Genomic DNA, 26,245 nt, shown 5'->3' on the forward strand with positions numbered 1-26,245 from the left:
CAATTGTTTTTAAAAAAATGAGTTCATATGATTTTAAAATGTACAAAACCCAGACACTGCCTTTTGCTCACTGTGCCATGTTTTCACGTCCGGTTAGCCTTATCATGACTCAAATTTAAATATAGATTCATGACTGATAACGCCGTCATAAAACTCGATCAAAGACAAAGATTGGCTAGTACCGTACATGCACTTCACAATATTATTCCCACATGTAAATCTTCGGCATCTTGATATTCAACAAATATAATATACCTCTTGTTAACTAAAATGGGTATGAGGCACCACACCCAGTATCCAAAATGAATTGACGTAGTCAAAATTGGCGGTGACTTCGTATATAAAAGTATTTTCCTATATGATAATGACTTGATGCTGTTGTGACCTTATTCATAGGATCCATTTCACTAATCGTATTCAGTGTTAATTTTGTTTTGGTGTTTCAGCGAACTAAGCAGAAAAAAATTAACTTGATTCAAGCCCAGTTTTAAGCTAGTCTCAAAAACGTAACATTTCACTCCTTGTCTTAAATCTAGAACAATACATATGTCCCCCTTACCTTCTATAGGAGTAATAAAACAATATCATAATTGTCCATAAAAATCCGAGCTGGTAAAAAACATGCACAATTCAAGCATTACAATCAGAACAAGAGGCCCAAGTTTGCTGGTCTCACTCACCTTTCATTCATAATTTACCGTGCATTCATTGAAATTGTATGAGAAATATAGAAATATATATCAACCAGTTCACTGAGTTTCATAGAAATATAGTCTCCAGTTCTAGAGAGGTAACAAGAGCTGCCTGTCAGATGCAAGGTATCATTTTATCATGCACTTATCTAGCTTATGATAGGATATATCTAATGCGATGACAAATACAAACTTCAGGTGGAACACACTACGATTGGAATTCGGTCTCTGATGAGGCGAGAAACTCAGCCAGTGAAATACAATATTATCTTAATAATATCGTAGATCGTGTACCTAATCAAATATTCCAGATTCTTGATAATATAAGACTATTTAATAAGTTTGATCAAATATCTGATCAGACATAGTTAGATAGTTGACAAAAATACAAATCAGATATAAAGGCAAAGCAAATAATATGCCAGAATTCCCGTCATAATCATAATCAGGCCAGATTTTGATGACATAAACCTGTTTACCAAGTTTGACTAAAATCTGATCAAAACACGTCACCAGTTTTATATATATATATATATATATATATATATATATATATATATATATATATATATATATATATATATATATATATATATATATATATATATATATATATATATGTGTGTGCTGTTACCGTTGGAACAGCTACAGTAGTTCTTTAGATTTGTCTCCCTTTTTTAACTCTTCTTCATAAATATCAGTTTCCTATTTTTCGTTTGTAATATGACCAGGCAGGAATGTGAACGTGCCTTCACAGCTTTTTTCGTTGAATCTGAAGCCCACCACAGTGTGAGTAAATTTATGAATTATTGTTAATGCCTCGTATATTTAATTTCAGATATGGATGTTAATTGAAAATGACAATAAGTTACGAAATAGGGATAGTTAACTATACGCAATGCCACGTGGTTTGCGAGTGCATACGATACTCTTTATTTGTGTGAGATTCATCTCATAAACATTCCTTTTGTGTCATCATTTAAACCCTCTTAGTAACAATCTTTGTTAAGCTACGGTAGAAATATTAACGGAAATGTACCTTATTGAATTTCAAAGTATGGAAGCACATACTGGACATTATTTCGTTAGTAAATTTAAAAGGATGGAAAGACATAAGAAAGCTTTTACTTTCAATATATGTTGATGTAGTAATTTCATGTTTTGTAATGGTTGTGTTTCCATTTATTACAGCTTTTTACCTCACCTAATTACAAGAGAGTTCTCGCCTACGAATAAAAACAGTATTTAAACACATTGTGTTGTCTTGTGTCTTGGATGCTGGAGAACTCGGGGTTATGCTAACTGTAATTCCTCCAGGGGAAAGGCAGTATAGTAAAAAGACTGTGATCAGCAACTTCATGGAAAATTCTTCGGAGGGATAGAGATACAGCTGCCTGGTTCATCAAGACCGCTGGATAGCTACGCCTTCTATTTACACACATGTGGAGAATTACTACAGGCACAGGACAATCGTCAACAGTCACGTGACACTGACATTTGGTCGCCGCCTATACAGTATATTCTTATGTGTTGAGAAAGCTAAATGAGCACACCTTCCTTTTAATTCAAGGATTAAAATTCACTTACACTACAGAACTAGGATCTGATCAGTACAACCGTTTACCTATGGTCACCAAGAATTTGAATTATGAGAAGAACTAATTCAAATTTGCTAGTCTATTAGTCTGTTTAATGTGAAAGAAACAGTGATTCAATCAAAGCTACATTACACGTTTACAACATATTCTACAGAACTCAACCCGTTTGGAAACAGTTGTCATTTGTTTCATCAACTTCTTGTCACATAGCCTTCTGACATCTAACAGATTCCATTTTTTCCATTTAGTGAAGTTCTGTCATCTGTGCAAATGGATCCAATTGATTCAAAATCTGTGGACCTTGAAGCAGTTTCGTCGCAGCCTACTGAACGGCGAATCAGAACATTAACTGTCAAAGGCATGGAAATGTACGAGACGGCCCGAGGCGAGTATAATGTCAAACTAGAGAAAGCTTGGAAAAACGTTGAAGATGTTTTGTCAATATTCGCTGATCGTCCCAGTGATATAAATTCTTTACGCAAAATAGAAAATGATCTAGTCAAGTGCTATGACAAATATTGTACTCTGTCCGCAGAATACCTCGATTTTCTGTCAAAAACAAGCATACAGGAGAGCCTTAAAGAGTTGGAAACACATGTTACGTCAGTGCAAGCATATAAATTAACAGTCGAAAATACCTTAAGACGACTTCACACCTTCAAACAACATGCGTTGGAATCTGGGCCACCTCATTCTAACTCCTCTATACACACAGCAAAATCTAAATCTAATGGTTCGACTGTATCCAACATCAGTTCCGTGCTTGCTAGAAAACGTGCAAAAGCTGACGCCGCACGTGCACGAGTGGAATTCGCCGAGAAAGAAGCAGGGATATGTAAACAACAAGCACTTCTTGACGAACAAGAAAAGTTGTCTAAAGCGATAGCTGTACGTAAGAAAGCAGAACTGGAGGCTGACCTGGAGCTTCTAGCACATCAGAAGGAAGCTGCAGCAGCTGAAGCTGAAGTAGAAGCTTTACAGTCGGTTGGTGAGGACCGTGGTGACTCCAATCTAAGTGAATTTGATATATCTCGTTCTCTGGACCCCATGGAACGTGTTAAACACTATGTTAATCAACAAACAGAACTGCCAGAAAATAATAATGTCGCGCCTGACTTCGATAAGGACAATACGAACATCAAGTGTGATGTTAAACAAGGCGTACACCACAGTGTCGGTTTCATACCTGCACCACTTGTGTACCCGAATTTCGTACCGACACCGCAGCCTGTGATTCAGACCTGTCGCCGTGTCAACCGTTATGATCAAGGATGTGTATCTAGTGTAAGCTTAGACTTGGACCAACTACACGAATCAGGGATGCATAAGAACGCTTCTTTACCTACATTTCGACCCACTATGTTGAATGCTGATGCACCTACCTACCACCCCAATATTGGACAAGTCTATTATACTCCAGCAGCATTTCAACCACAGGAATGTAGTAGTCACTCTATCAGTATGGAACTGACTCGTTTTCTTCTGAAGAAAGATTTGCTCCTTTCACGTCTTTCAAACTACAATGATCGACCAGAATTTTATGCCGTTTGGAAAGCTTGTTTTCTCAGTGTTATGAGAGAATTACAGGTTACCACTAATGAAGAAATAGACTTATTAGTAAAATGGTTAGGCCCTGAATCCTCAAAACATGCACTTAGCATTAGAGCATCAAACGTGAACAACCTTTCTAGAGGACTACAAAGAATCTGGGAGCGTCTGGATGAGAGGTATGGTTGTCCAGAAATGGTTGAGGCGGCCTTAAAAACTAAATTAGCTAACTTTCCGAAGCTGACTAATAAGGACAATAAGAAACTCTATGAGCTATCAGATATTCTTTCTGAAATAGAGTCTGCCAAGGAAGATAAAAAGTACCAGTCACTTTTGAGCTATTATGACTCGTCTTCTGGTGTACTTCCCATAGTGAACAAACTTCCTTATGGTATACAAGAAAAGTGGACTACACAAGCAGTGAATTACAAGAAACACCATGACGTTTCTTTCCCACCGTTTTCCTTCTTTGCTGAATTTATCCGTGAGGTTAGCAAAGTGAAGAATGACCCCGGATTCACATATGAGGCCAACACCAACACACCTACTAAGAAGGAGACTACCCCTCTTAGGAACACCAGTAATAGACCTATTATCTCGACAAAGAAAACACAGGTATCGCGACATTCAGATGTGAATGATGTTGAACCAGACAAACGATGTCCATTACACAAAACAAACCACTCTCTGAACAAGTGCAGAGGTTTCAAAGTCAAACCTTTAGAAGAACGTAAGAAACTTCTAAAAGAGTACGGCATATGTTTAGATGTTGTGAATCAACAAGGCATATGATACGTGCATGCAAAGAAGTAATACAGTGCACGGATTGTGGCAGTGATCGTCATCCCACAGCTTTGCATGTCACCGCTGCTGTAGCAGAGAAGCTTATATCTCAACCACCTGCAATAGGTCATGGCGGGGAGAAGAAGGATATTTCAGATTCCTCACCCTTACGAGTAACATCTAAGTGTACACAAATTTGTGGCGAAAGGTTTATTGGTAAATCTTGTGCTAAAACGGTCCTTGTGAGAGTATATCTAGATGGCCATCCATCAAAAGCCACAAAGATGTATGCTATCCTTGATGATCAAAGCAACAGGTCATTAGCCAAGTCAGACTTTTTTAATCTTTTTGACATACAAGATGAACAGGTGGAATACACGCTTTCTTCGTGCACCGGTTGTGTAGTGACTTATGGTAGAAGAGCAAGTGGATACATTGTAGAGGCACTAGATGGAAGTGCAAGGTTGGAACTTCCGACGTTAATTGAATGTAACCAGATACCAGACATTAGAGAAGAAATTCCCACTCCAGAAGTAGCGGAACACCACCCTCATCTCAATGATATTGCGAGACACATCCAACCATTAGATGGTGACTCGTCTATACTACTACTGATTGGTAGAGACTTGACTGAAGCACATCACGTTCATGAACAGCGCATCGGTCCACGGAACTCTCCCTATGCTCAGAGACTTAGCCTCGGATGGGTAATAATAGGAGAAGCTTGTCTTGGTAAAGTACATAAACCCGATTTCGTTAATGTCAATAAAACTTACCTGTTAGGAAAAGGACGTACGTCTATCTTCAGACCATGCCCTAATGGTTTCAAGGTAAAGGAAAACCACACCAGGAATGTATGCACAGACGACAATATAAAATCGTATTTTTCATCATTCGCGGATGCAGAAGGTGACCTTGGTGCCTCTGTTTTCGAGAGAACAAGAAATGATGATAAAGTTGGGATGTCAATAGAGGACAAAGAATTTCTTAGGATAATGGGCGAGGGGTTCTACAAAGACCCACAGGGAAACTGGGTTGCGCCCCTTCCTTTCCGTACACCAAGACAAAGACTACCGAACAATAGACCGCAAGCCATTAAACGGGCTAAGACATTAGACCTTAGTCTTCGTAAAGATCCGATCAAAAAACAACATTTTGTGACTTTCATGCAAAGAATCTTTGATAGTGGACATGCGGAGTTAGCGCCACCTTTAAAAGATAACGAGGAGTGCTGGTACTTACCTATCTTCGGTGTCTATCATCCGAAGAAACCGGATCAGATAAGAGGCGTATTTGACTCCTCTGCCAAATACGACGGTGTTTCATTGAACAATGTTTTACTGTCAGGGCCGGATATGACTAACAACCTTTTGGGTATTCTTCTTCGTTTTCGGAAGGAACCAATTGCTATCACAGCTGATATTCAACAGATGTTTCATTGTTTCTTAGTCAGAGAGGATCATAGAAATTTTCTAAGATTCTTTTGGTATCATAACAATAATCTGGACGAAGATCTGGTTGAGTATAGAATGTGTGTACACGTCTTTGGTAATAGTCCATCTCCTGCAGTTGCGACTTATGGACTGAGGAGAACGGCGCAAAACAGTGAAAAGGTCTTTGGAGTTGACGTTAAAGAGTTTGTTCAACGGAATTTCTATGTGGATGATGGACTTACATCACTCCCTACAGGTACACAAGCTATTGACCTAATGAAAAGAACACAGCGAGCTCTTAACGTTGAAGGCAACCTACGTTTGCACAAGATTGCTTCAAACAGTGATGAGGTGATGAATGCCTTTCCTTCCAATGATCTGGCTAAGGACCTGAAGGATCTCGACTTAAGTGAAGAAACACTACCCTTACAGCGCAGTCTAGGCCTGACCTGGGATCTTAAATCAGATTCATTCACATTTCAAGTGTCATCTGAAGAGAAACCTTATACACGGCGAGGAATTCTGTCGACTGTTAACAGCCTGTTTGATCCTATAGGCTTTGTTGCCCCTGTTACTATTCAAGGGAAGATTTTTCTCAGAAATCTTGTGTTAGGAACTACGGACTGGGATGAAGCTCTACCTGTTGAACATCAATCAGAATGGAAGGATTGGAGAGATTCGTTACAACTCCTTGAACATGTGAGAATTCCACGCACATATTTGTCTATGTCTCTCGGTACTGCTGTAAAAAAACGAGTTACACATATTTTCAGATGCCTCTGAAAAAGCTATCGCCGTAGTAGCTTACCTCAAGACTACAGCCGACAATGGTAGTCAACAAATTGGTTTCGTTCTAGGCAAAGCTAAAGTCGCTCCTATGCATGGACACACTATTCCTCGTATTGAGCTCTGTGCAGCAGTACTGGCTGTGGAGATTTCTGAGACTATATTGGATCACTTAGACATTATAATGGATCCAGTCCGGTTTTACACCGATAGCAAGGTTGTTCTAGGATACATACACAGCCAAACAAGAAGATTCTACGTATATGTCAGCAATAGAGTGGAGCGCATCAGAAAATCCACTAGACCAGAACAATGGACCTACATTTAGACGGACTTGAACCCGGCTGACTGTGCTACCAGGTCAATTCCAGCTGCACGTATGCAGGATAGTCCTTGGATGTTAGGCCCATCACATCTACTCCGTAAAGACGAAGAATCTTTTGATGACACATTCCCTCTCTTGAATGCTGACGAGGATAAAGAGCTGAGACCGAAGGTTGACGTACTAAAAACGATTGTGTCAAAGAAAAGCTCACTGGGTTCACATCGTTTTGAAAGATTTTCATCTTGGAAGAACTTAGTGGAAACTTTCGCCCGTCTTAGACACATTGTTCTATCCTATTACAGCAAAGGCCGTTGCAAGGGATGGCATATGTGCTCGGAATTTAGGACTGTGAAAACCTATCACACGACTGAGCATTTCATAATCAGAGTGGTGCAACATGAGACATATAGCAGCGAATTAGCCTCCCTCGAGGAGAAAAAGCCATTACCAAGAGACAGTCCAATACTATCTCTCAGCCCAGTCATTGATAAAGATGGTGTACTTAGAGTGGGAGGTCGCCTTAATAGAGCGGATCTTAGCATTAACGAAAATAATCCACTTATCATCCCCGGACGACATCATATCGCGACGTTACTTGTACGTCATCACCATGATACTGTAAAACACCAAGGACGGCACTTCACAGAAGGAGCAGTTAGAGCTGCCGGACTTTGGATTATAGGAGGCAAGCGGTTGATATCCTCGCTGATCCACAAGTGTGTGAAATGTCGCAAATTGCGTGGAAAACAAGAGTACCAGAAGATGTCCGACCTACCTCCAGATCGCATTGAACCGGTACCTCCTTTCACCTATGTAGGAGTGGATACATTTGGTCCATGGTCAGTTATAGCACGACGGACTAGAGGAGGTTTAGCTAACAGTAAGCGTTGCGCCATACTCTTTACATGTCTTACGATTAGAGCCATCCACATTGAGGTGATCGAAGATCTCAGTACATCTTCATTCATCAATGCCCTTCGGAGGTTCATTTCCATCAGAGGTAATGTGAGGGAGTTACGATCAGACCGAGGAACCAATTTTATGGGTTCAACTGATGACCTGAAAATTGATGCCATCAATGTGGAGGATCGTCCTGTTAAGGACTTTTTGTACAAAAAAGGAGTTACCTGGATATTTAATCCACCCCACTCTTCACACATGGGAGGAGTGTGGGAGCGCATGATCGGAATCACCCGTCGAATTCTAGACTCTATGATGACTGAAGTGGAATCCAAAAGCCTTACAAATGAAGTACTAATCACCTTTATGGCTGAAGTTTGTGCTATTGTTAACGCCCGTCCTATCGTGCCTGTTTCATCCGACCCAGAGTCTCCAGTGTTACTAAGTCCTTCAGTGCTTCTTACTCAGAAAATAGACACCATTACAGAACCCTTTGGACCGTTCGAAATGAAGGATTTATACAAGGCGCAATGGAAACGTGTACAAACTCTGGCTGATATATTCTGGAACCGTTGGAGGCGTGAATATCTTCAACATTGCAAAAAAGACGGAAGTGGCAGATCGATCGGATTAACATTAAACAAGGAGACATTGTACTCTTAAAGGACAAGACCGTTTATAGGAATGAATGGCCTATAGGCGTGATCGTGAATACAATTCCAGGTGGAGATGACAGAGTTCGTAAAGCTGAGGTTCGTGTTATAAGAGAAGGCAAGCCGACAACCTACACGAGACCAATTACCGAGATGATTCTGTTGTTAACGGAGGAGTCTACCGTGAAATGATTTACGCCTTCCTGTTATATGTGACTTGAAATGACCTTAAGCCATCACATAGATTTTGTTTCCTCTAACACTGATGTTGAGACTAAAGAGGAACTTTACACTTACAGTGCACATTTGTATATTTCTTTATAGTGATATCTGGTAGATATCAGGCGGGGAGTGTGCTGTTACCGTTGGAACAGCCACAGTAGTTCTTCAGATTTGTCTCCCTTTTTTAACTCTTCTTCATAAATATCAGTTTCCTATTTTTCGTTTGTAATACGTCCAGGCAGGAATGTGAACGTGCCTTCACAGCTTTTTTCGTTGAATCTGAAGCCCACCACAGTGTGAGTAAATTTATGAATTATTGTTAATGCCTCGTATATTTAATTTCAGATATGGATGTTAATTGAAAATGACAATAAGTTACGACATAGGGATAGTTAACTATACGCAATGCCACGTGGTTTGCGAGTGCATACGATACTCTTTATTTGTGTGAGATTCATCTCATAAACATTCCTTTTGTGTCATCATTTAAACCCTCTTAGTAACAATCTTTGTTAAGCTACGGTAGAAATATTAACGGAAATGTACCTTATTGAATTTCAAAGTATGGAAGCACATACTGGACATTATTTCGTTAGTAAATTTAAAAGGATGGAAAGACATAAGAAAGCTTTTACTTTCAATATATGTTGATGTAGTAATTTCATGTTTTGTAATGGTTGTGTTTCCATTTATTACAGCTTTTTACCTCACCTAATTACAAGAGAGTTCTCGCCTACGAATAAAAACAGTATTTAAACACATTGTGTTGTCTTGTGTCTTGGATGCTGGAGAACTCGGGGTTATGCTAACTGTAATTCCTCCAGGGGAAAGGCAGTATAATATATATATATATATATATATATATATATATATATATATATATATATATATATATATATATATAGAGAGAGAGAGAGAGAGAGAGAGAGAGAGAGAGAGAGAGAGAGAGAGCATGGTTCAAATAAAATTATGCAACATAATTGAGATATTGTATAATTTACAAAGTCTGGTTAAAGTTGAATCATAACTTAAGCTGAAACTTTCCATGATCTTAGCAGTGTAGTGGGCTGATTTCGCTGCATGGACTATATTTGTGACATTCTTCTTAGCGACTTCATATATTTGCTTATGAATAGTGAGTCTGGTGGAAAGCCAGAGTCTCTCAGCTTTACGGCGGTCTGTTTGAGCAGTGCGAAGCTGGTGGAAAGCCAGACTCTATCAGCTTTACGGCGGTCTCTTTGAGCAGTGCGAAGCTGTCCCTAACACTGCCATACCATGGAGAACACTTTTGAAACGATACTCTGCAATTGGTAGCTGGGGCATGTGTGTCAAGCAACGAACGCAGGCAGTTATCGAGTTGTTCTGCTGTAGGAGGTAAGCAAGTTGTTAGGTTTGCTTGGATGTCATGCATTATTTTGGCTCTATTTATCATACGTAGATTTCTCTTAGTAGCCGATAAAGGTGGAGGGTTAGGGACTGATACGTCAAGATGGCATATAATGCAGAGATGATCTGATGCAAGGTCATGGGATACCAGGGAGGACCGTAGCATGTTATCATCAGGAGTAGTGAAGGGGGACGATTCAGGGACAATGGGACTTATCATTAAAAACACCCCTGGGACGTTATAGGGACTATGTAAATTTAACATGGGGAAAAATCGTGGGACGATATAGGGACAAGGGGAATTAACATGAGGAAAATTCGTGGGACGATATAGGGACAAGGGGAATTAACATGGGGAATAAATCGTGGGACTGTCTAGGGACAAGGGCAATTTAACATGGGAGAAAAAAGCAATTCTAGGGACAAGGGGAATTGAACATGGGAAAAAAATGGGGTAGGCAATTGAAACTCTATCTCTTTTCGAGAAATGTGGGTGGCCCTGAAAAGGGCCTTTGGGTTTATGTTAATATGCCCTTAACATAAAGGGCATCTGCGGCATCTTCTTGTCCTCAAGCTGCGTCTTACTGCAGGGCCATAAATCAGAGTCCTCTTGAGGCATCCTTGTCTTTCCACATAGACTCTTCGTATCCACACACTGGTGTCTGACTTGTGGACAACTGTCCACTTGGATCGGACATACATTAGCATGTCCGTCCTAAACATCATTGAAGAAACAAGGGTGGATGATTCGAATGTGGTCCACATCTTGAGGCGACGAGAACAGGTGAATCAATGCAGTGAACTGCGCTTATTTATAGGTAGAGGAAGGATTGAAACGGATTGAGTTCATTGACCAATCGAAACACGCGTTACAAAATTCAGGCAGTCCGCATCCAATCCGAAGAGAGCAGTCTGTGACGTCACGTGGTTTATATAGATTCGCTAGCGCCTGTGCGGTGTCAATCCATGCGACAGTGATTCAACATGACGGAAACTCAGAAAACGATCAGTTGGGGTGCACCAGCAATGGAGACCGCCCAATGGAACCCGGACTTACTTTCAGAAGAGGTAAATTGGGATTTTATGGATTTTCTTACCTCGCAAGAATTTGTTCCGGAACCTTCGTCTCCTTCTTCATTACCGCACGTGGAGAATTTTAGACAGAGACAGAAAGAAGAATTGGAGAAATTTATACAACAGCAAAAGGAAGCGGAACAAGCTTTTCTCCTACAGCAACAACAGCAAGAAGAAGAGGTAAGAAAAAATCAGCAACAAGAAGTAGCAGCAAAGAAACAAGGGTGTGAAAATCAAACGGTCACGGTACTGTTAGACATTTTAGCGGAGTTAAGAAGTCTGAAACAAATGTATCAGACTTCTTTATTACGACCGAAGAGAATACGACCTTCCCGAGCTAAACACTCCAACCCTGTGACTATGTCTACCGTACCACCCTTAGTGATTTCAACCAAATCATCATCATCATCATCATCATCATCAACAGTACGCAGTCCAGAAGTAGGCCTCGGCCGTGGCAAAGGCTTAAGGCAGTTAAAGTTGATTGCTTAAACTCACCCCTACACCAATAACCAAAGGCCCTTTTCAGGGCCACCCACATTCCTCGGAAAGAGATAAACTTTCTATTGCCAATAACTCAAAAAAATAACCATTTTACCCTACAGTACGTGTCTGTGTATGGTGCGTGAGTGTACGTTCTTATTTTAAAATCAAAAACCAAAGACACTTACCTTTTTATACCTAATTTATTCTTTTATCAATAGTTACAATCCAATTCACAATTCACAACAGAGCACTTTAAAAAGTACATTCACTTCTTCTGTTTCTTTGTTTACTCTCTCTGTTTTTTAAATTTCTTCAACGTCAGTCTTTTCCTCCTCCTCTTCCTCCTTACTTTCTTCCCTTCTTCTTTTCTTCTCCTGTTTCTTTTTCTTCACCTGTCTGCTATCTTCCTCCTCTTCTTCCTCTGAAGAATCCTTCTCTTCTTCTGACTCCTCTTGTTTTTTTTTTGGGCAATCTGGAGACCAATGTCCTTTTTCTTGACATTAATAACAGGTATCTTGACTTTTGTCTTTTCTAGCCCCTGTTTTTCTTTTTTGACGGTCTGGACACTCTGAAGACCAATGCCCTTTCTTCTGACAGATATAGCAAGTATCTTGACTTTTATCTCGAAAGGAAGGAGAGTAGTCCGTCGGCTGGTCTGAAGAGAATTTTCTAATGACCCCTAGCAAAGCTCTGATGAAACGTTCAATTTGGCTAGTCTCTTCCATCGTTGTGCTCGGTTTGAGAGTGAAATGAATAGTGAAAGGACAAGACACACACCCTTTTATATACGCTTTGACGTTTTGTACTCAAGATGAAACGATCCAATTCATTTGAGAAGAAAGAAGAAGAAAGTAAGAGGCAGAAATGTGATCTATCGCCAGCAGCAGGGGGGGGGCGAATCCGACATTTTGTCCAATCGTCATTTGGCTTAATTAATACTTTCTGCACTCAACGATCTAGTGTCGTCAGCGCCTGGTAAAAAAAAACGACGTCGTCGTTGGGGGATCGTCCAAACGTCATTTGGTTTAATTAACACCTTCTGCGCGTCGATCCCCAGCGTCGTCAGCGTCCGGTAAGCACATCGACGACCGCGTCGATGTCATCGCCCCCCCTGCTGCTAAGTGGTTATTTACAATGAAAATTATTTACAACTAACCGAATATTTGGTCAAGTCCGATACGATATCGTGTCCGAGGATCATGTAAATTTATCGTTACAAATCCATGTGGGGTCGACTGAGCATGACTAAAAAAGTTTCGAAAAGTATTAAAGTCCATGTCACCGCCGCACCATGTCTGCCAAATATTTCGTAGCGTGTGTGTATGAACGCCGTTGAATACAGCAAGAATATTACAGTTGTCTCTGATTACTTTTGGAATCTGAGTGTATCGTTGAGTGACATATATCACGTCGGTGTTTTTATGCCTGCCTCTGGAAAATATCCTAGCTGGGTTTTTTTGATTGTCTAACATAACATCATCGTACACGACTAGATTGTTAACGTCGCCATCAATATCATCAATACCTGGTGCATCATTGATATCTGTAATAAACTCAATAACATTTTTTTTAGCGATCGTTGATGCATTCTCGTTGAAATCTTTCAACACCTCGTAGCATCGTTGATCATCTACGCTAGGAGCAACCAAATACAACTTATCCCACTTCATCCATCTCATTATTAAATTGAGTAACAATTGCGTCTTGCCGGATCCAGATGGTCCGATGATAATCATCCGGATCGAGTTTGGTAACGCTGCAACATGCTTAACTGGTTCTCTTGTTTTAGTCGCCGAAAAATCAATTATATTCATATCTCTATACATAAATTATGGATCTATATTGTGTGAAGTGTAGAGTACGTACTGGCACAAATGATATGACAACCGCTACAACAAGAAATAACAGATCGGCCCTTACTGGTAAGTGTGCACAATGCGGTACAAAGAAATTTAGATTTATTTCTATTAAACCCGGGGATGTTTTAAAAAAAAGCGAGGAGGTGATATTGCAGCCAGGTTATCAAAACTCCCCGGAACCCCGTGGGCAAAGTATCCAGGAGAAAAGCACCTCCCAGGATATAGCTACTGTGGCCCCGGAACACGATTAGATATCAGACTCGATGATCAAAATCAACCCAAACCCGGTGAGTACCCAATAAATGCTATCGATAAGGCGTGTCATGCTCATGATGTTGCTTACAAAAGTAGCGATCTGCAACAGCGTCATATCGCGGACGTAAAATTAATTCACGCGTTAAATGCTATTCCTGATAAATCCGTCAAAGAAAAATTGGCTTCATGGTTGGTAAAATCGGCTATGAAAGGTAAATTAATGATGGGCGCTGGTAATTAATAACAACATGGAATCCATCTATTATTCTCCGAGAGGATACTGGAAGGGGAAGACCGCAATTGGTAAGCTTGCAAGCGCTGCAAAGGTAACAAAGGCCACTGCGGCTAATTGGTTATCCAAACAGGCTATATGGCAAATTTATCTACCACCGCCTAAACAAATCAACTTCTCGCGCTTTGATGTCAGCGTACCTAATGAAGTTCATCAGGCTGATATACTATTTTTGCCGCATGACAACGGTTGCAAATACGCGCTAACCGTAGTTGATGTTGCGAGTCGATACAAACAAGCGGAGCCGTTAAAAACAAAGTCAGCAACTGAAGTAGCCGCTGCGTTTGAAAGAATTTATCAAAGAGGTCCTCTGCGCTGGCCAAATCTATTACAAGTTGATCCCGGTAGTGAATTTCGCGGCGCTGTTTTATCAACGCTGAAACATCATAGCGTCGCGATACGACGAGGTCATACTGCGCTACATCGTGATCAGGCAATTGTTGAACGATTCAATCGGACTCTTGCTGAACGGTTATTTGGATATCAATACGCGAAGGAATTCATCCAAGAAAAACGATCTCGTGAATGGGTTAAAAGGTTGCCAGGCGTAATTGCAGCGTTAAATAACGAGATTACCCGAGCAATCAACATGAAGCCCAGCGACGCGATTAAATACGAGTATATACCCAAAAGATCAAAAATAAATAGCGTTTCCAAGCCGATTCTTGGCGATGTCACTGTTAGATATCTATATGAACCAGGAGAGCTTGAAGGCGGTAAAAAAAGAGCTACTGATCCTATTTGGAGTGTTACCACACATAACATATCAACGATAACACGATCAACTGGTAGACCACCGATCTATAGACTGGATTCAACTGCTCCTCAGCGCGGATTTACACGCGAGCAACTACAAGTGATACCTAACGATACTCAATTGCCCCCACGTGGTCTTAACTAGCGCCGTTGCGTCTATTGCACTCAAGACAGGTCAACCTCACATTGTTTTTGACATGACCGAGACTGTTATCGATCCTATCCACGGTAAATTGGCGAGTGTCTTTATCCGAATAACGCCAACTCATTATACAATTGCAACTCGCGCAGTGATTATTCTGTTGTTGTCGTAGCGAGATTATTAATTCGGCATCAATATCAAAACGCCGCTGTTTTTTTTTATCCTGTTGGCGGTAACCCGAGAGTTTTCTATTAATGACGCTTGCATCGATGATGTCGTTGTCGTTGGTGACTCCGTCACTGACTTCGTCAACAACAATTCTTCGAAGCTGATTTATTCTCCGTACTCGGGACACTGCAAGATAGACTAGATTCGACCATTCGATGCGATTATCAACCATCCAAACAATTGTGTCCGTGATGGTTAGTCCCTGCGAGGAATGTATTGTTGTTGCGTATCCTAGCGTCCACGGGGATTTATCAGCACGTAGCGCGTCCTCGACAACGCTGATATCAACGAGCACGATATCATTCAGCACGAGAATTTGTTTTTTTGTCCCTGACGCTGTCGGGGCCGGGATTTCAACTTCAATGTTCTGCCGCCGTGTATCCGCGGGTCTATAACATAACGGCACTGGACGCGTTGGAAACTTTTCCTTATGCAACGTAAACAACCTCCGCTGAAGTGTGTCCCTGACTATCTTTCTACTCGCTACAATCAAATCGTTTGGTCTCCATGTTTCCCAGAATTCATTTAACGGCGTTTCCGGAATCACCTCGCGAATTATTTCACATTGAATTCTATCCGGCTGTAATCTGATTAATTTCTTAACCTCGCGCAGTTGTTCATCAAGTGCCCGGTAATCAGTATCGGTTTCTTCATAATAGTCCACAAACCCGCTCAACCAATCATGTGGACCCTCGCCGACAAATGGTGGTGGTTGGCCATGATCCCCACACATGATTACCGCTGTATTCGCGAGCAGCAACCAATCAAGAAACATTTGTAAAACGTCTAACGAAACAGTACATATTTCGTCCCAGATGATAACCTCAGGAATAAATTTTTCCCCCATTCGATCAGGAGTCCACTCACCGCCGCTGTATCGAAAAAAGCTGTGATAAGTAACGGCGTCAACATTTCGTTGTTTTATCTCTCGCGCTAGTCTATGGGTCGGTGTAAGCACGATCATACTTGCCCGCGTTCGGAATAATTCAATTGCCCGAGTCGTCTTTCCTGACCCGCCACAGCCGCTTAAATAAACCGTCTTGTGTCTACAAATTGGATCAGAACACGGTGGTGCATTAGACCATTCTGACAATTTATCACCGCGTAGGTAATTGTTTTCAACGGTGACATCTGCTGACGGGGAATAATCGCGTCGTATTTCATTTTTAATTCTCCATGTACCCCAACTCTCGTCCGGACTAGTAAACTCGGCTATGTTTCCCTTATACTTTACGTTAATATAAAATGAATCAACGGCTACTCTAACCGCGGTGTCGGGAAATCTATTTATCATCGAGAATAAATTGATAGCGGCGTAACCCAGCATAGACGCCCTCAAATGCGGGCATGCCGGGCTGTCTCCGTCGCTGTAGGTAACAACTGTACCCAACCTTGTTCCATTGGACAAGAAAGCTGTTTTGCAGTTCACGTATCTATTTTTTGCCACTGCGTCCTTGATTACGAAATCATATTCTGCGTCATCTATAATCAGCCGTGAGCAATATCGTTTGTAATCGCAGTTTTTTCCACCTTGTGTGAACTTACCGGTTATTCTTCTACCGAGATCTTTTGCCTCGCGGTTTCGTTGGTTGAATATCCTCCTGGACCATTCGACGATATATTCCTCGTCGGCATCAATGTGTTTTTTGGACTCGTCAATTATGCTATCTAGACGCTCCGGTTCTGGTAACCAGACTTCAGTCTGTGCCCGGTATGATATAATATCGTCACTGACAATTAACGATACAAGCATGCTACAATCAATCATATACCGTAGCAGCGCTATTGGCAGCCACTTCTTTTCAGTCATGTGTCTACCGATCCAAATATAACAACAGCGATGAAGTCCTGCTGCGAATTCAAATGATACTATGCGAGCGAATCCGGTTAAATCAAAATCAGGCAGTGGTCCATTAATAGCAACACGAGTCATTTCATGTCTGGGGTGTCCAAATCGTTTGAAATACTCAGCGGCGGATCCATACCCGAGAAAACTCGCTGGATAACAGGCAACCATATCAACCGAGATCATAGCGTCGCGGATGTATTCAGTGTTCCATAATCCACCGTGATAATACTCCAAACAACTGGATTGTACATCCGGTAGAAATTCCCTGCGCGTTGGTCTCCACGCATTTTTCCTTGCTGCAACATGAGCCGCAACCGATGGAATCGTAAAACAATTTGTTAGCAGTTGTTCATCATGCTCCTCAAATTCTATGGCGGTTTTTTTCATCCTGTTGTGAAATGCTTCAGTGCGATATAATTCACCGTTTGGTCTTACAAACTGATCAAAGGTATCCGCATCGTTTTCAGCGCTGCGAAGTAATCACACTGATACAGGGTCGTTTTTACACAAACAAGCAATAGCATCAAATAGTTTCCTCTCCGCGAGAAAACCATCCTTGGAGAATTCTTCGGGTATATACTTTACTGTTCTATCCCGTGGAAATATTGTGATCGCGGGCGTCCATGCGTGTTCGTTATGATCAATAATTTTGATTGGGGCTCCATTTGATTTGTACTTTGATTCGTATAATACTTCACCGGTTATCGTTGTAACGGTTATTGGAAATTTCAGCGATGTTTCTAATCTCGCTATGTCGCTGATGGTTGCTCCACGCTCTTTTACGGTTAGTTCCCACTGGTTGATTTTGCTACGTCGTAAATCAGTCAATTTGTTTCCTCGACATGCATTTGTAAAATGCTCTATTACTCGTTCTGCTACACAATTTATCCCCGTTGACTGTCTCATTGGTTTCAGTTTTCCGATATCAGGTTTCTTATTTAACGGGTATATTCCATAAACAACTGCTGTTTCAGGATACGCTCGTTCATAGTATGGTCTGTCAATTCCGGTTAACAGCCCCGGCTTGGAGTCGCGGCTGACAATGACTGTTTTCTTGTCGCTGAGAACTGGTTCAAATTTATCACGTATGATCCAATCACCTGATTCCACCCGGACAATGAATTTTACTCTGAAGAAATACTTTTTACCGTCAAGTTGTGATATTATCGTTGCTGCGCGGTTGTCGTTCATGGTAGCATCAACAACGCCATCAATTCGAAATGTTGACCAACTATGAGATGCACCATCACGCTTGAATTCATTGATACAATCGCGTATTTTATTTAACAGGGTTTATCGTTTATTAACGCTTTTGGTACGTCCTTGAGGACTCTATCGAGATTAAACCTAATATTTTTCCAGGGCTTAATTGCTGCTAATCTCTCGAACTCATCCATATAATTAAAACAAGTATTTAAATAAAAGAATATAGTATAATGAATCACTGCAAATGGTTGATGATTGGGTCGACAACCCCGTGCAATAAATCATGTAGAGGTGAATTCTGCGGGTATCATTTACAAAGCGTTCGTAATGGTTCTCTTGGCCCCCTTCTGTGCTTGGTTTGCCACGTTGGTGTAAGAGGAAAATCCCAGTTGTGTATTAATTGTGGCGGAAAGCGATACAGGGAACTAAAACGCTATTATGACAAACGAATTAAAAACGCCGTCATTGACCCCACCGCTGACTCCGTCATCAAAACCCCCCAAGACTATGTTGAAAGATTTATAATTAAACCAAATAATAAATTAGACAAGTAGTATTATTATATAAATGGACCAAGAATTTCAGCCGCATCCCCTGCTCGTCAATTACGAGGCATCTCGCGACGGCATTGTTAGAAACCGCAGACTAAAAAACCGGTTGGATGGAAAAACAATCACGGGTATTTAATGTTTACTGCTGGAGGGAAAAATATCTCTGTCACAGAATCATCTATGAATGTTTCCACGGATTGATCAAAGATAGTCTCGTTATTGATCACATTGATTCTAATTATCAAAATAACAGACTGTGTAATCTGCAAGCTATCTCTCAGAGTGAAAATATTAAAAAAGGCCAGACTGGTAAGTACTCAAAAGCAGCAAGGGGCGTCAAATCATTTGATACGTCAACGCACGAGGAAAAAATATTTCAGTCAATGAATGAGGCAGGAAAATATTTTGACATTTGTAGCGCCTCAGTACGATTTGTTGCAGAACGAGTATATCAAACAGCTTTCTCAAGTAAAAACGGACATAGAATTCGATTTTCATATCTGAAGGGGGATAACTCGTGAGGGTATGACGAAGTCACCATGATAGAGTTATGCTGTCACGTGATTTGCAAATAGTGGTCTGTTTCAATGTAAATGAGTTACCTATGCGCGTTCACCTGGAACGCACTACGTGCTTATATTTTTTAAAAACTCGTTATTTGTTAGGTGCGTCCGTAGTCCGATGCAAACATGTTTGACTATGAAACTCGAGTCAACAATTTACGGGTTCGCGCCTCGCAGCGGGCAATTGCCTGGCGGGAAACGGTCAGATGTTTTTTTTTCTATATAATTGGGGGGGAGGGGATAAAGCCCCCTTCGTTGAAGTTCAAAACGAACCAAAACGCAACCCACACTATCATTCATAGTGTGCGCGGTTGGTTTTTTCCAACTACGCAACCGTGATTGATTTTTATGGGTTGCGTTTTGGTTCGGTTGAGTGCAGACCACGCTCCCGTCATTGTTTGTACTGTCCATGTATGCCTGCAATCTGCCACAACACTCGAGTGGAAATTTACGGCATTGTGCTGTCCATGTATGCCTGCAATCTGCCACAACACTTGAGTGGAGATTTACGGCATTGTACTGTCCATACAAAAACGGGGTCATTTTTGACCCCCAATAATTTTATTAAACTTTAAACTTTAAACTTAAATTTTATTAAAATTTTTGATATTAGAAATAAGATGTTTATAAGAATATGGATCCCCAAGACATCAATAATATATTAACTGAGATTTCAAAATTAAAAAATCAAGGAATTGTATTATCTGATAGGCTCAACAGCGAGGAAATATTATCCGATTATGAGGCTATAAACGAGCAATCGAAGCGGGGGCGTTTTACGCTAGCCCGCGAGTATTCTTTTATAAAACGATTACAACATACAATTAATGAGAACCTGCATGGCAATGACGTAAGCGTATTCATTGGGTTATTCACTGCCGTTGAAACAATACGAAAAAAACTCGGGCAGCTTTATGAAAAACGCCGCGAGATCTCTAGTAAGATTAAAAACATTAGGAGGATCATAGACGAAACCCCTGTGGGGAGCCTCAGCTTGAAGTTACCTGTGCCCACGTCGCGTGACGAAGTCGGCATACCAATGTAACATTATATATATGTGATGTACACAATGACACAACTTTTGCTTTGATATATTTCTGCCACCATGGAAAGACCCGGCGGAAAATTTTATTTGAAATTGCGGATCAATTTACAATAATGGTAGGTGAATCACTTACTACTCGGCTAGCCAGAGAGCGGCTAGCAGCGCTTAGAAAGTTTATACCGTTACGAGACAGAGTGAGAGAGAAACTTCAAACGCGACAACAAATGCAAACTGATTTTGCTGTTGGAAGTGAACAGTTATTTGCCCCGGTAACTAAAGCGACTAAGGATGTTACAGCGGCAACAGAACGAGCAATATATGGAGATATTCCTAAGGAGGGCGAACGGAAAGAGGCGCCTCTTCTTCCTGTACTTGAAAAGATAGCAGCAGAGACAGAACAAACACAGCAACGGATAAAACAACTTTCCAGTGATATAAAAACCCAACGAGAGTATGAACGATTAGCTGATATTGATGATTCTGAACAGGGTGATGTTGGTGAACTTCAAAAAATTTCCACTCAAAGAGGGGTTCCCTTTATAGATAAACTCACTGAAGAGGCTATAACACAAATAAAACGACCTCAATTACTGAAATCCGACGATTATAGGATTTTTGGTAATTTTGCCGCACAAAGCTATTATTCAAGAAATGACTTTTTAAAAGACGAGTATAAAAACAGTAATATAAAACGAGATGACTGGGTTAATTGGTTGTATAAAACGAATAAAGGGGTTGATCGCTTGCATACAAAAGAATTGGGATATAAAGAATTTAGAAAAGGAATTGATGATTATGATATACAACAACAACAACAAGAAATACTACAACAGCAAAAAGGAGAAGTCCGAGAAAAACGTCAAAAAAAAAAGCTGGTTCTTAAAAAACAAACGGAGAGGGGTATCCAAGTGGTAGTGGTCTAGATGAAAACGCTAGTGTTACCTGTCCTGGTAGTGTTCTCAGTGATATATCACGGCTGGAAGTACTAATCGGAGGAAAACGAGCCGGAAATAACTCTCCGGAAATAATCAATGAGGCCGCTGATATTTGCAAGCGTTTATTTGCGGGCGGTATTATGGACGTTAATGCATATCGAACGCTCATAGACGAACTCGTGGATGATTAAAAAAATTATAAAATTATCGTTTTGTTAATTTTTGACCGTTTTTTGCCATTTTTTGACTGTTTTTGGCCATTTTTTGACTGTTTTTTGCCATTTTTTGACTGTTTTTTGCTTTTTGTTGAGGGCAAAAACCCCAGGAAATCATTTAGAGAAAATCGATGTTTTTGCTGAAAAATCGAAAAAAAAACAACTATAGGCAACAAAAAACGACCAAAAGTGACTAGAAATCAAGAAAAAACCAGAAAAAAAACCGGATTTTTATCGAGGGCAAAAACCCAAGGAAATTTTGATAAAATTTATTCCGGTTTTTGATTCGGTGGGGGGGGGGGTGATCAATCACTGGTGATCACAATCACTAATTGGAAAACTGGTGTTTTTAATAAGGATGATCATACACTACAACCATGATAAACCAGTACTCGTCTACGTGGTAAACTCGCGATTGCCTGTTTACCGCGCGTACTATGGAGATGGTCTTGGTAGCACCATTGCGGGGTTATTCACAAGAATGGCTCCAAAAGTAGCGCCGTTAGCCAAACAATTAGGAATGAAGGCTATTGATGTTATTCGTGATAAGGGAATCAGCGCTATTGGAGATGTTGCCGGAAAGGCGCTTTCAGCCGCGCGGAACAAACTAATGTCGTTGGTGATGAGAAAAAACAGAAACCACCGGTGATGCCATCAACGACAGTGATGCCTGCGAATGTCAGTAAAGTAATAAATAACGCCGTGGAAGAAAAATTAGAGTCGTTGGCGGCTCAGTCATCCGCCGATGCGTCAACCAACGCGATCATTAACGCGATAGCGGGAAGTGGTCTTAAACAGAATTCAAAGAATTTACGACGAAAAAATCGCAATTGAAAACATCAACATGATAAATAATAAGATGTTTGCGCGAACCGCTGATCCCGCGTTTGATATGGATGCCCCAGTGCGCAGGGATGATTCTGTCCGTGATTATCAATTTTATTCTTATTATGCAGCGCAACCTGACATACGATCGCGAATTGAACTTCAAGTCCAAGATACCAGTAAATACTTTCTGCCGTGTGAAGCGTTTATCGAAATTGAGGGAGAACTCGTGACAAATGCCGTCGATAATGCACCATACGCAGATGACGATCGTGTTCGAGTTGGCTTCGTTAACAACGGTATCATGGCGTTATTTGAGAGCGCCAGATATCTTATTGACGGGCGAGAAATTGAATCAATAGAACGCGAGGTTGATGTTGCTACGACGATAATTGGGTTAGCGAGATATTCGGATGATTATACAAGATCGGCGGGTCCATCTATGATGTTTGCGAAGGACACCACTAATAACGCTGATCATCTTCAGTACATCAACGTGCTGGCGGAAAGAGATACCGCAGTTGCTGATCAAGCTGAAGCAGCCAATCCAGATCGCAGAGCAAGACCAGGCGCTAATTTCAATATTATAAAAAGTATCAACAATGATTACAATATGGGATTCGCAGCACGAATATTGATGCTAAAAAGACCACGCCGACAGTTTTCATGCGCGATTCCACTCCATCACATATTTGGATTCTGCAGAAATGTAAGAAAAGTCATCTATGGGCTAAGCATACAATCGCGCTGACGCGAAGGGGCGATGATAACAATGCAATATGGCATGCTGCTGGCGTCGCTGCCGGTAAAGTCATTTTAACTAAAATGGCATTGTGGATGCCGGTGCTGACTCCATCAGTTACCACGGAAGCACGATTGTTAGCATTTATGGAACAGGGAGGAAAATCGTTGTTGAGTTGGCTAGCGGTAACAACTGATGCTAAAGAGGATAACGTCGCCGATACGTTTACATGGCACTTGGCGTCAAAACAGGGTGTTTCAGCCCCGCGTCATATATTCATAGCGCTACAGAATAGGGAACGATTGGGCAGTCAAGAACGCAGCCATATGATATTTGATCAATTAGGAGTCAGGGATGTTTCGCTGAGAATAAACGGACAACAGGAACCATCCGAGGATATACAGCTTAATTACGGCGACAACCATATCGCACGTGTGTATCATCGATTGCTGTCATACATGGGTCGTGATCAAAACGTCGACAATGGTTTGCAAATATCGCAACTTGATTTTAAAAAGCTGTATCCGATTTATTATTTTTCGTTGGAGCATCTTGATTTAACGAGACAATCCGTCGTTGATATACACTTCCGAGCTCATATAGCCCCGGGTAATGTTAATTATAGAGCGGTTGCTGTCATTCTCAGCGATAAATCAATGCTGCTAGAAGGTGTTGGTGGACGAATGAGAATCGTTGATGCGCCAGTGGAAAACATGTAATTGAAAACACAAACGCGTTTACAATAAAATGTCGTATAGTGTTGTCGGCGTTACACTAACTGATGGTCAAGTCAAGAAATTACGATCAAAGTCGGCTAAACAATGCGGAACCACAATAACGCTGAAGCCGTCACAGATGGCGGGTGGTAATCATAAGATATCGTTGACGGCGCGTCAAATAAAACATTTCAATGATGCGATGAAAAATAAAAAGGGTGTTCAAATAGATTTTTCAGCCGCAGCGATTAAAGACATGGAAAAGACCGGTGGGATATTTCCGCTGTTAGCTGCGATTCCAGCGTTGATTGCCGCGGCGGCCCCAGCAGTGGTTAAGGCGGCGGCGTTGGGGGCCGTTGGTACCGCGGCGGGGATGGCATTGAAGAAGGCAACCGGGAAAGGCTACAAAAAAAAACGACCCGTGGCCGGAAAGGGTCTAAGACTACCGGGAACTCCGTATTCATGGTACTCGGGAAAGGGTCTAAGACTACCGGGAACCGTTTATTAACGCAAGAGTCTATGACTCCAATGTCTAATTTTGATTTAATAGACGCCGCAAACGCGCTAGCGATAAAAAACTTCAGAGGTGTTTTTATGAGGGATCAATTACCGGCGGCGCCAAGAAATATTGAAATCGGCATAATTAACCTCGATGGGTCCTCCGGAGCGGGAACTCATTGGGTTGCGTACGCGATTGATCCGCGTGCGATCGTCTATTTTGATTCATACGGGTTAGCCTCGCCGAACGAGTTCATGCGGTATATCCGGGCGTGCTCAGTCCGGGCGTGTTCAGCCCCGGTTTTTTATTCCACTCTGCCAACACAGCGATTAAGCGACCCACCGATATGTGGCCGTGAGGTATTGAACGTACTTGCGGCGATTTCATCATCGCGGAAACCACCTCATGTGGTTGTAAACGAATACACTAGCGGGAAATTTAGAGACAATTACATTAGATAATAATGATTGATATCTGGGGACGACCGGTTTCGGCGCTGAAAGAATCCACGGAAACGCTCGCCACCGATGACATAAAAAAACTAATTGAGGATGAAATCGCTGATACGTTGAATTTAACCAGTGTTGACCCGGGCGAAATAGTTGTATTTCAAGACCGCCAGGGTAAATTGAAATCCAGTAATGTGTCGCTGGATGACGTTTTAATACGACAGCGTGATGCCGCCGAGGACACTATCGCGTTGTATACCGGCGACGGACGACTCAAACCGGGTGAACATATATCGACGATAACATTAATCCGAGACGGTTTTACAAGGTTGAATAGATCAGTGACCGAACTTGACGCGCAGGTGAAAAAATCTGTCGCCGATATACAACTCACTACCGCTAGTTTTTTTGGAACCCCGACGGTAACCGAACCAAATCTTGCAACAATAAAGAATACTATTTTGGAGTTTACGACGCTGTCGGGCCAATTTACCTCGTTACGGAAAAATGTTAACAGGGTTGATAGCGCCGTTGATAAATTCCTTGGTAAAAAAAATGTCAAACCGGATGAGATTACAATAACTATAAATGATATCACTGCGTATGGACAGGAAATAAGAACAATCAAAACTAATGTTGCAGCGAACAAAGGGAATATAGACGTGCATGAACGGGAAATAGGAATAATCGGCGCTAATGTTGCAACGATCATAAATAATGTAGACTCGCATGGACGGAAAATAGAAACAATCAAAACTGATGTTACAACGATCATAAATAATATGAGCACGCATACACAGGATATAATAACAATCAAAACTAATATTGAAGCGAACAAAAAGGGTGTAGACGCGCATACACAGGAAATAGAAACAATCAGAACTGATATTGAAGCGAACAAAGGGAATATAGACGCGTATTGGCGGGGAATAGGAATAATCAAAACTGATGTTGCAGCGAACAAAAAAGGTATAGACGTGCATACATATGAAATAGGAACAATCAAACTTGATGTTGCAGCGAACAAAAAAAGTATGACCGAGAATACACGGGAAATAGAAACAATCAAAACTAATGTTGCAGCGAACAAGAATAATATAGACGCGAATTTGCTGAGAATAGAAATAATCAAAACTGATGTTGAAGCGATTAAAGACGGACTACCGAGAGTAGTAGAGCAATTCGAAAAAATAAAAATCCCTCATGAGAACACCATCAACACAGTATACACG

General features: G+C 41.2%; 2 protein-coding genes across 2 annotated transcripts; both read left to right on the top strand.

Annotated features, from left to right (window-relative positions):
* Positions 1-4,626: 4,626 nt before the first annotated feature.
* On the top strand, positions 4,627-6,837 carry LOC149791068 (uncharacterized). The gene has a single exon (XM_089973277.1). It carries the CDS (start codon positions 4,627-4,629, stop codon positions 6,835-6,837), a length of 2,211 nt encoding a protein of 736 aa, XP_089829403.1.
* Positions 6,838-7,219: 382 nt separating this feature from the next.
* On the top strand, positions 7,220-8,728 carry LOC149791069 (uncharacterized). Its single transcript, XM_089973278.1, has one exon. The coding sequence runs from the start codon at positions 7,220-7,222 to the stop codon at positions 8,726-8,728; it is 1,509 nt and encodes a 502-aa protein (XP_089829404.1).
* Positions 8,729-26,245: the final 17,517 nt, after the last annotated feature.

The sequence above is a fragment of the Sinohyriopsis cumingii genome, chromosome 10 (assembly GCF_028554795.1).
Source record: "Sinohyriopsis cumingii isolate HCF-2022 chromosome 10, ASM2855479v2, whole genome shotgun sequence".
NCBI classification, from domain to species: Eukaryota; Metazoa; Mollusca; class Bivalvia; order Unionida; family Unionidae; genus Sinohyriopsis; species Sinohyriopsis cumingii.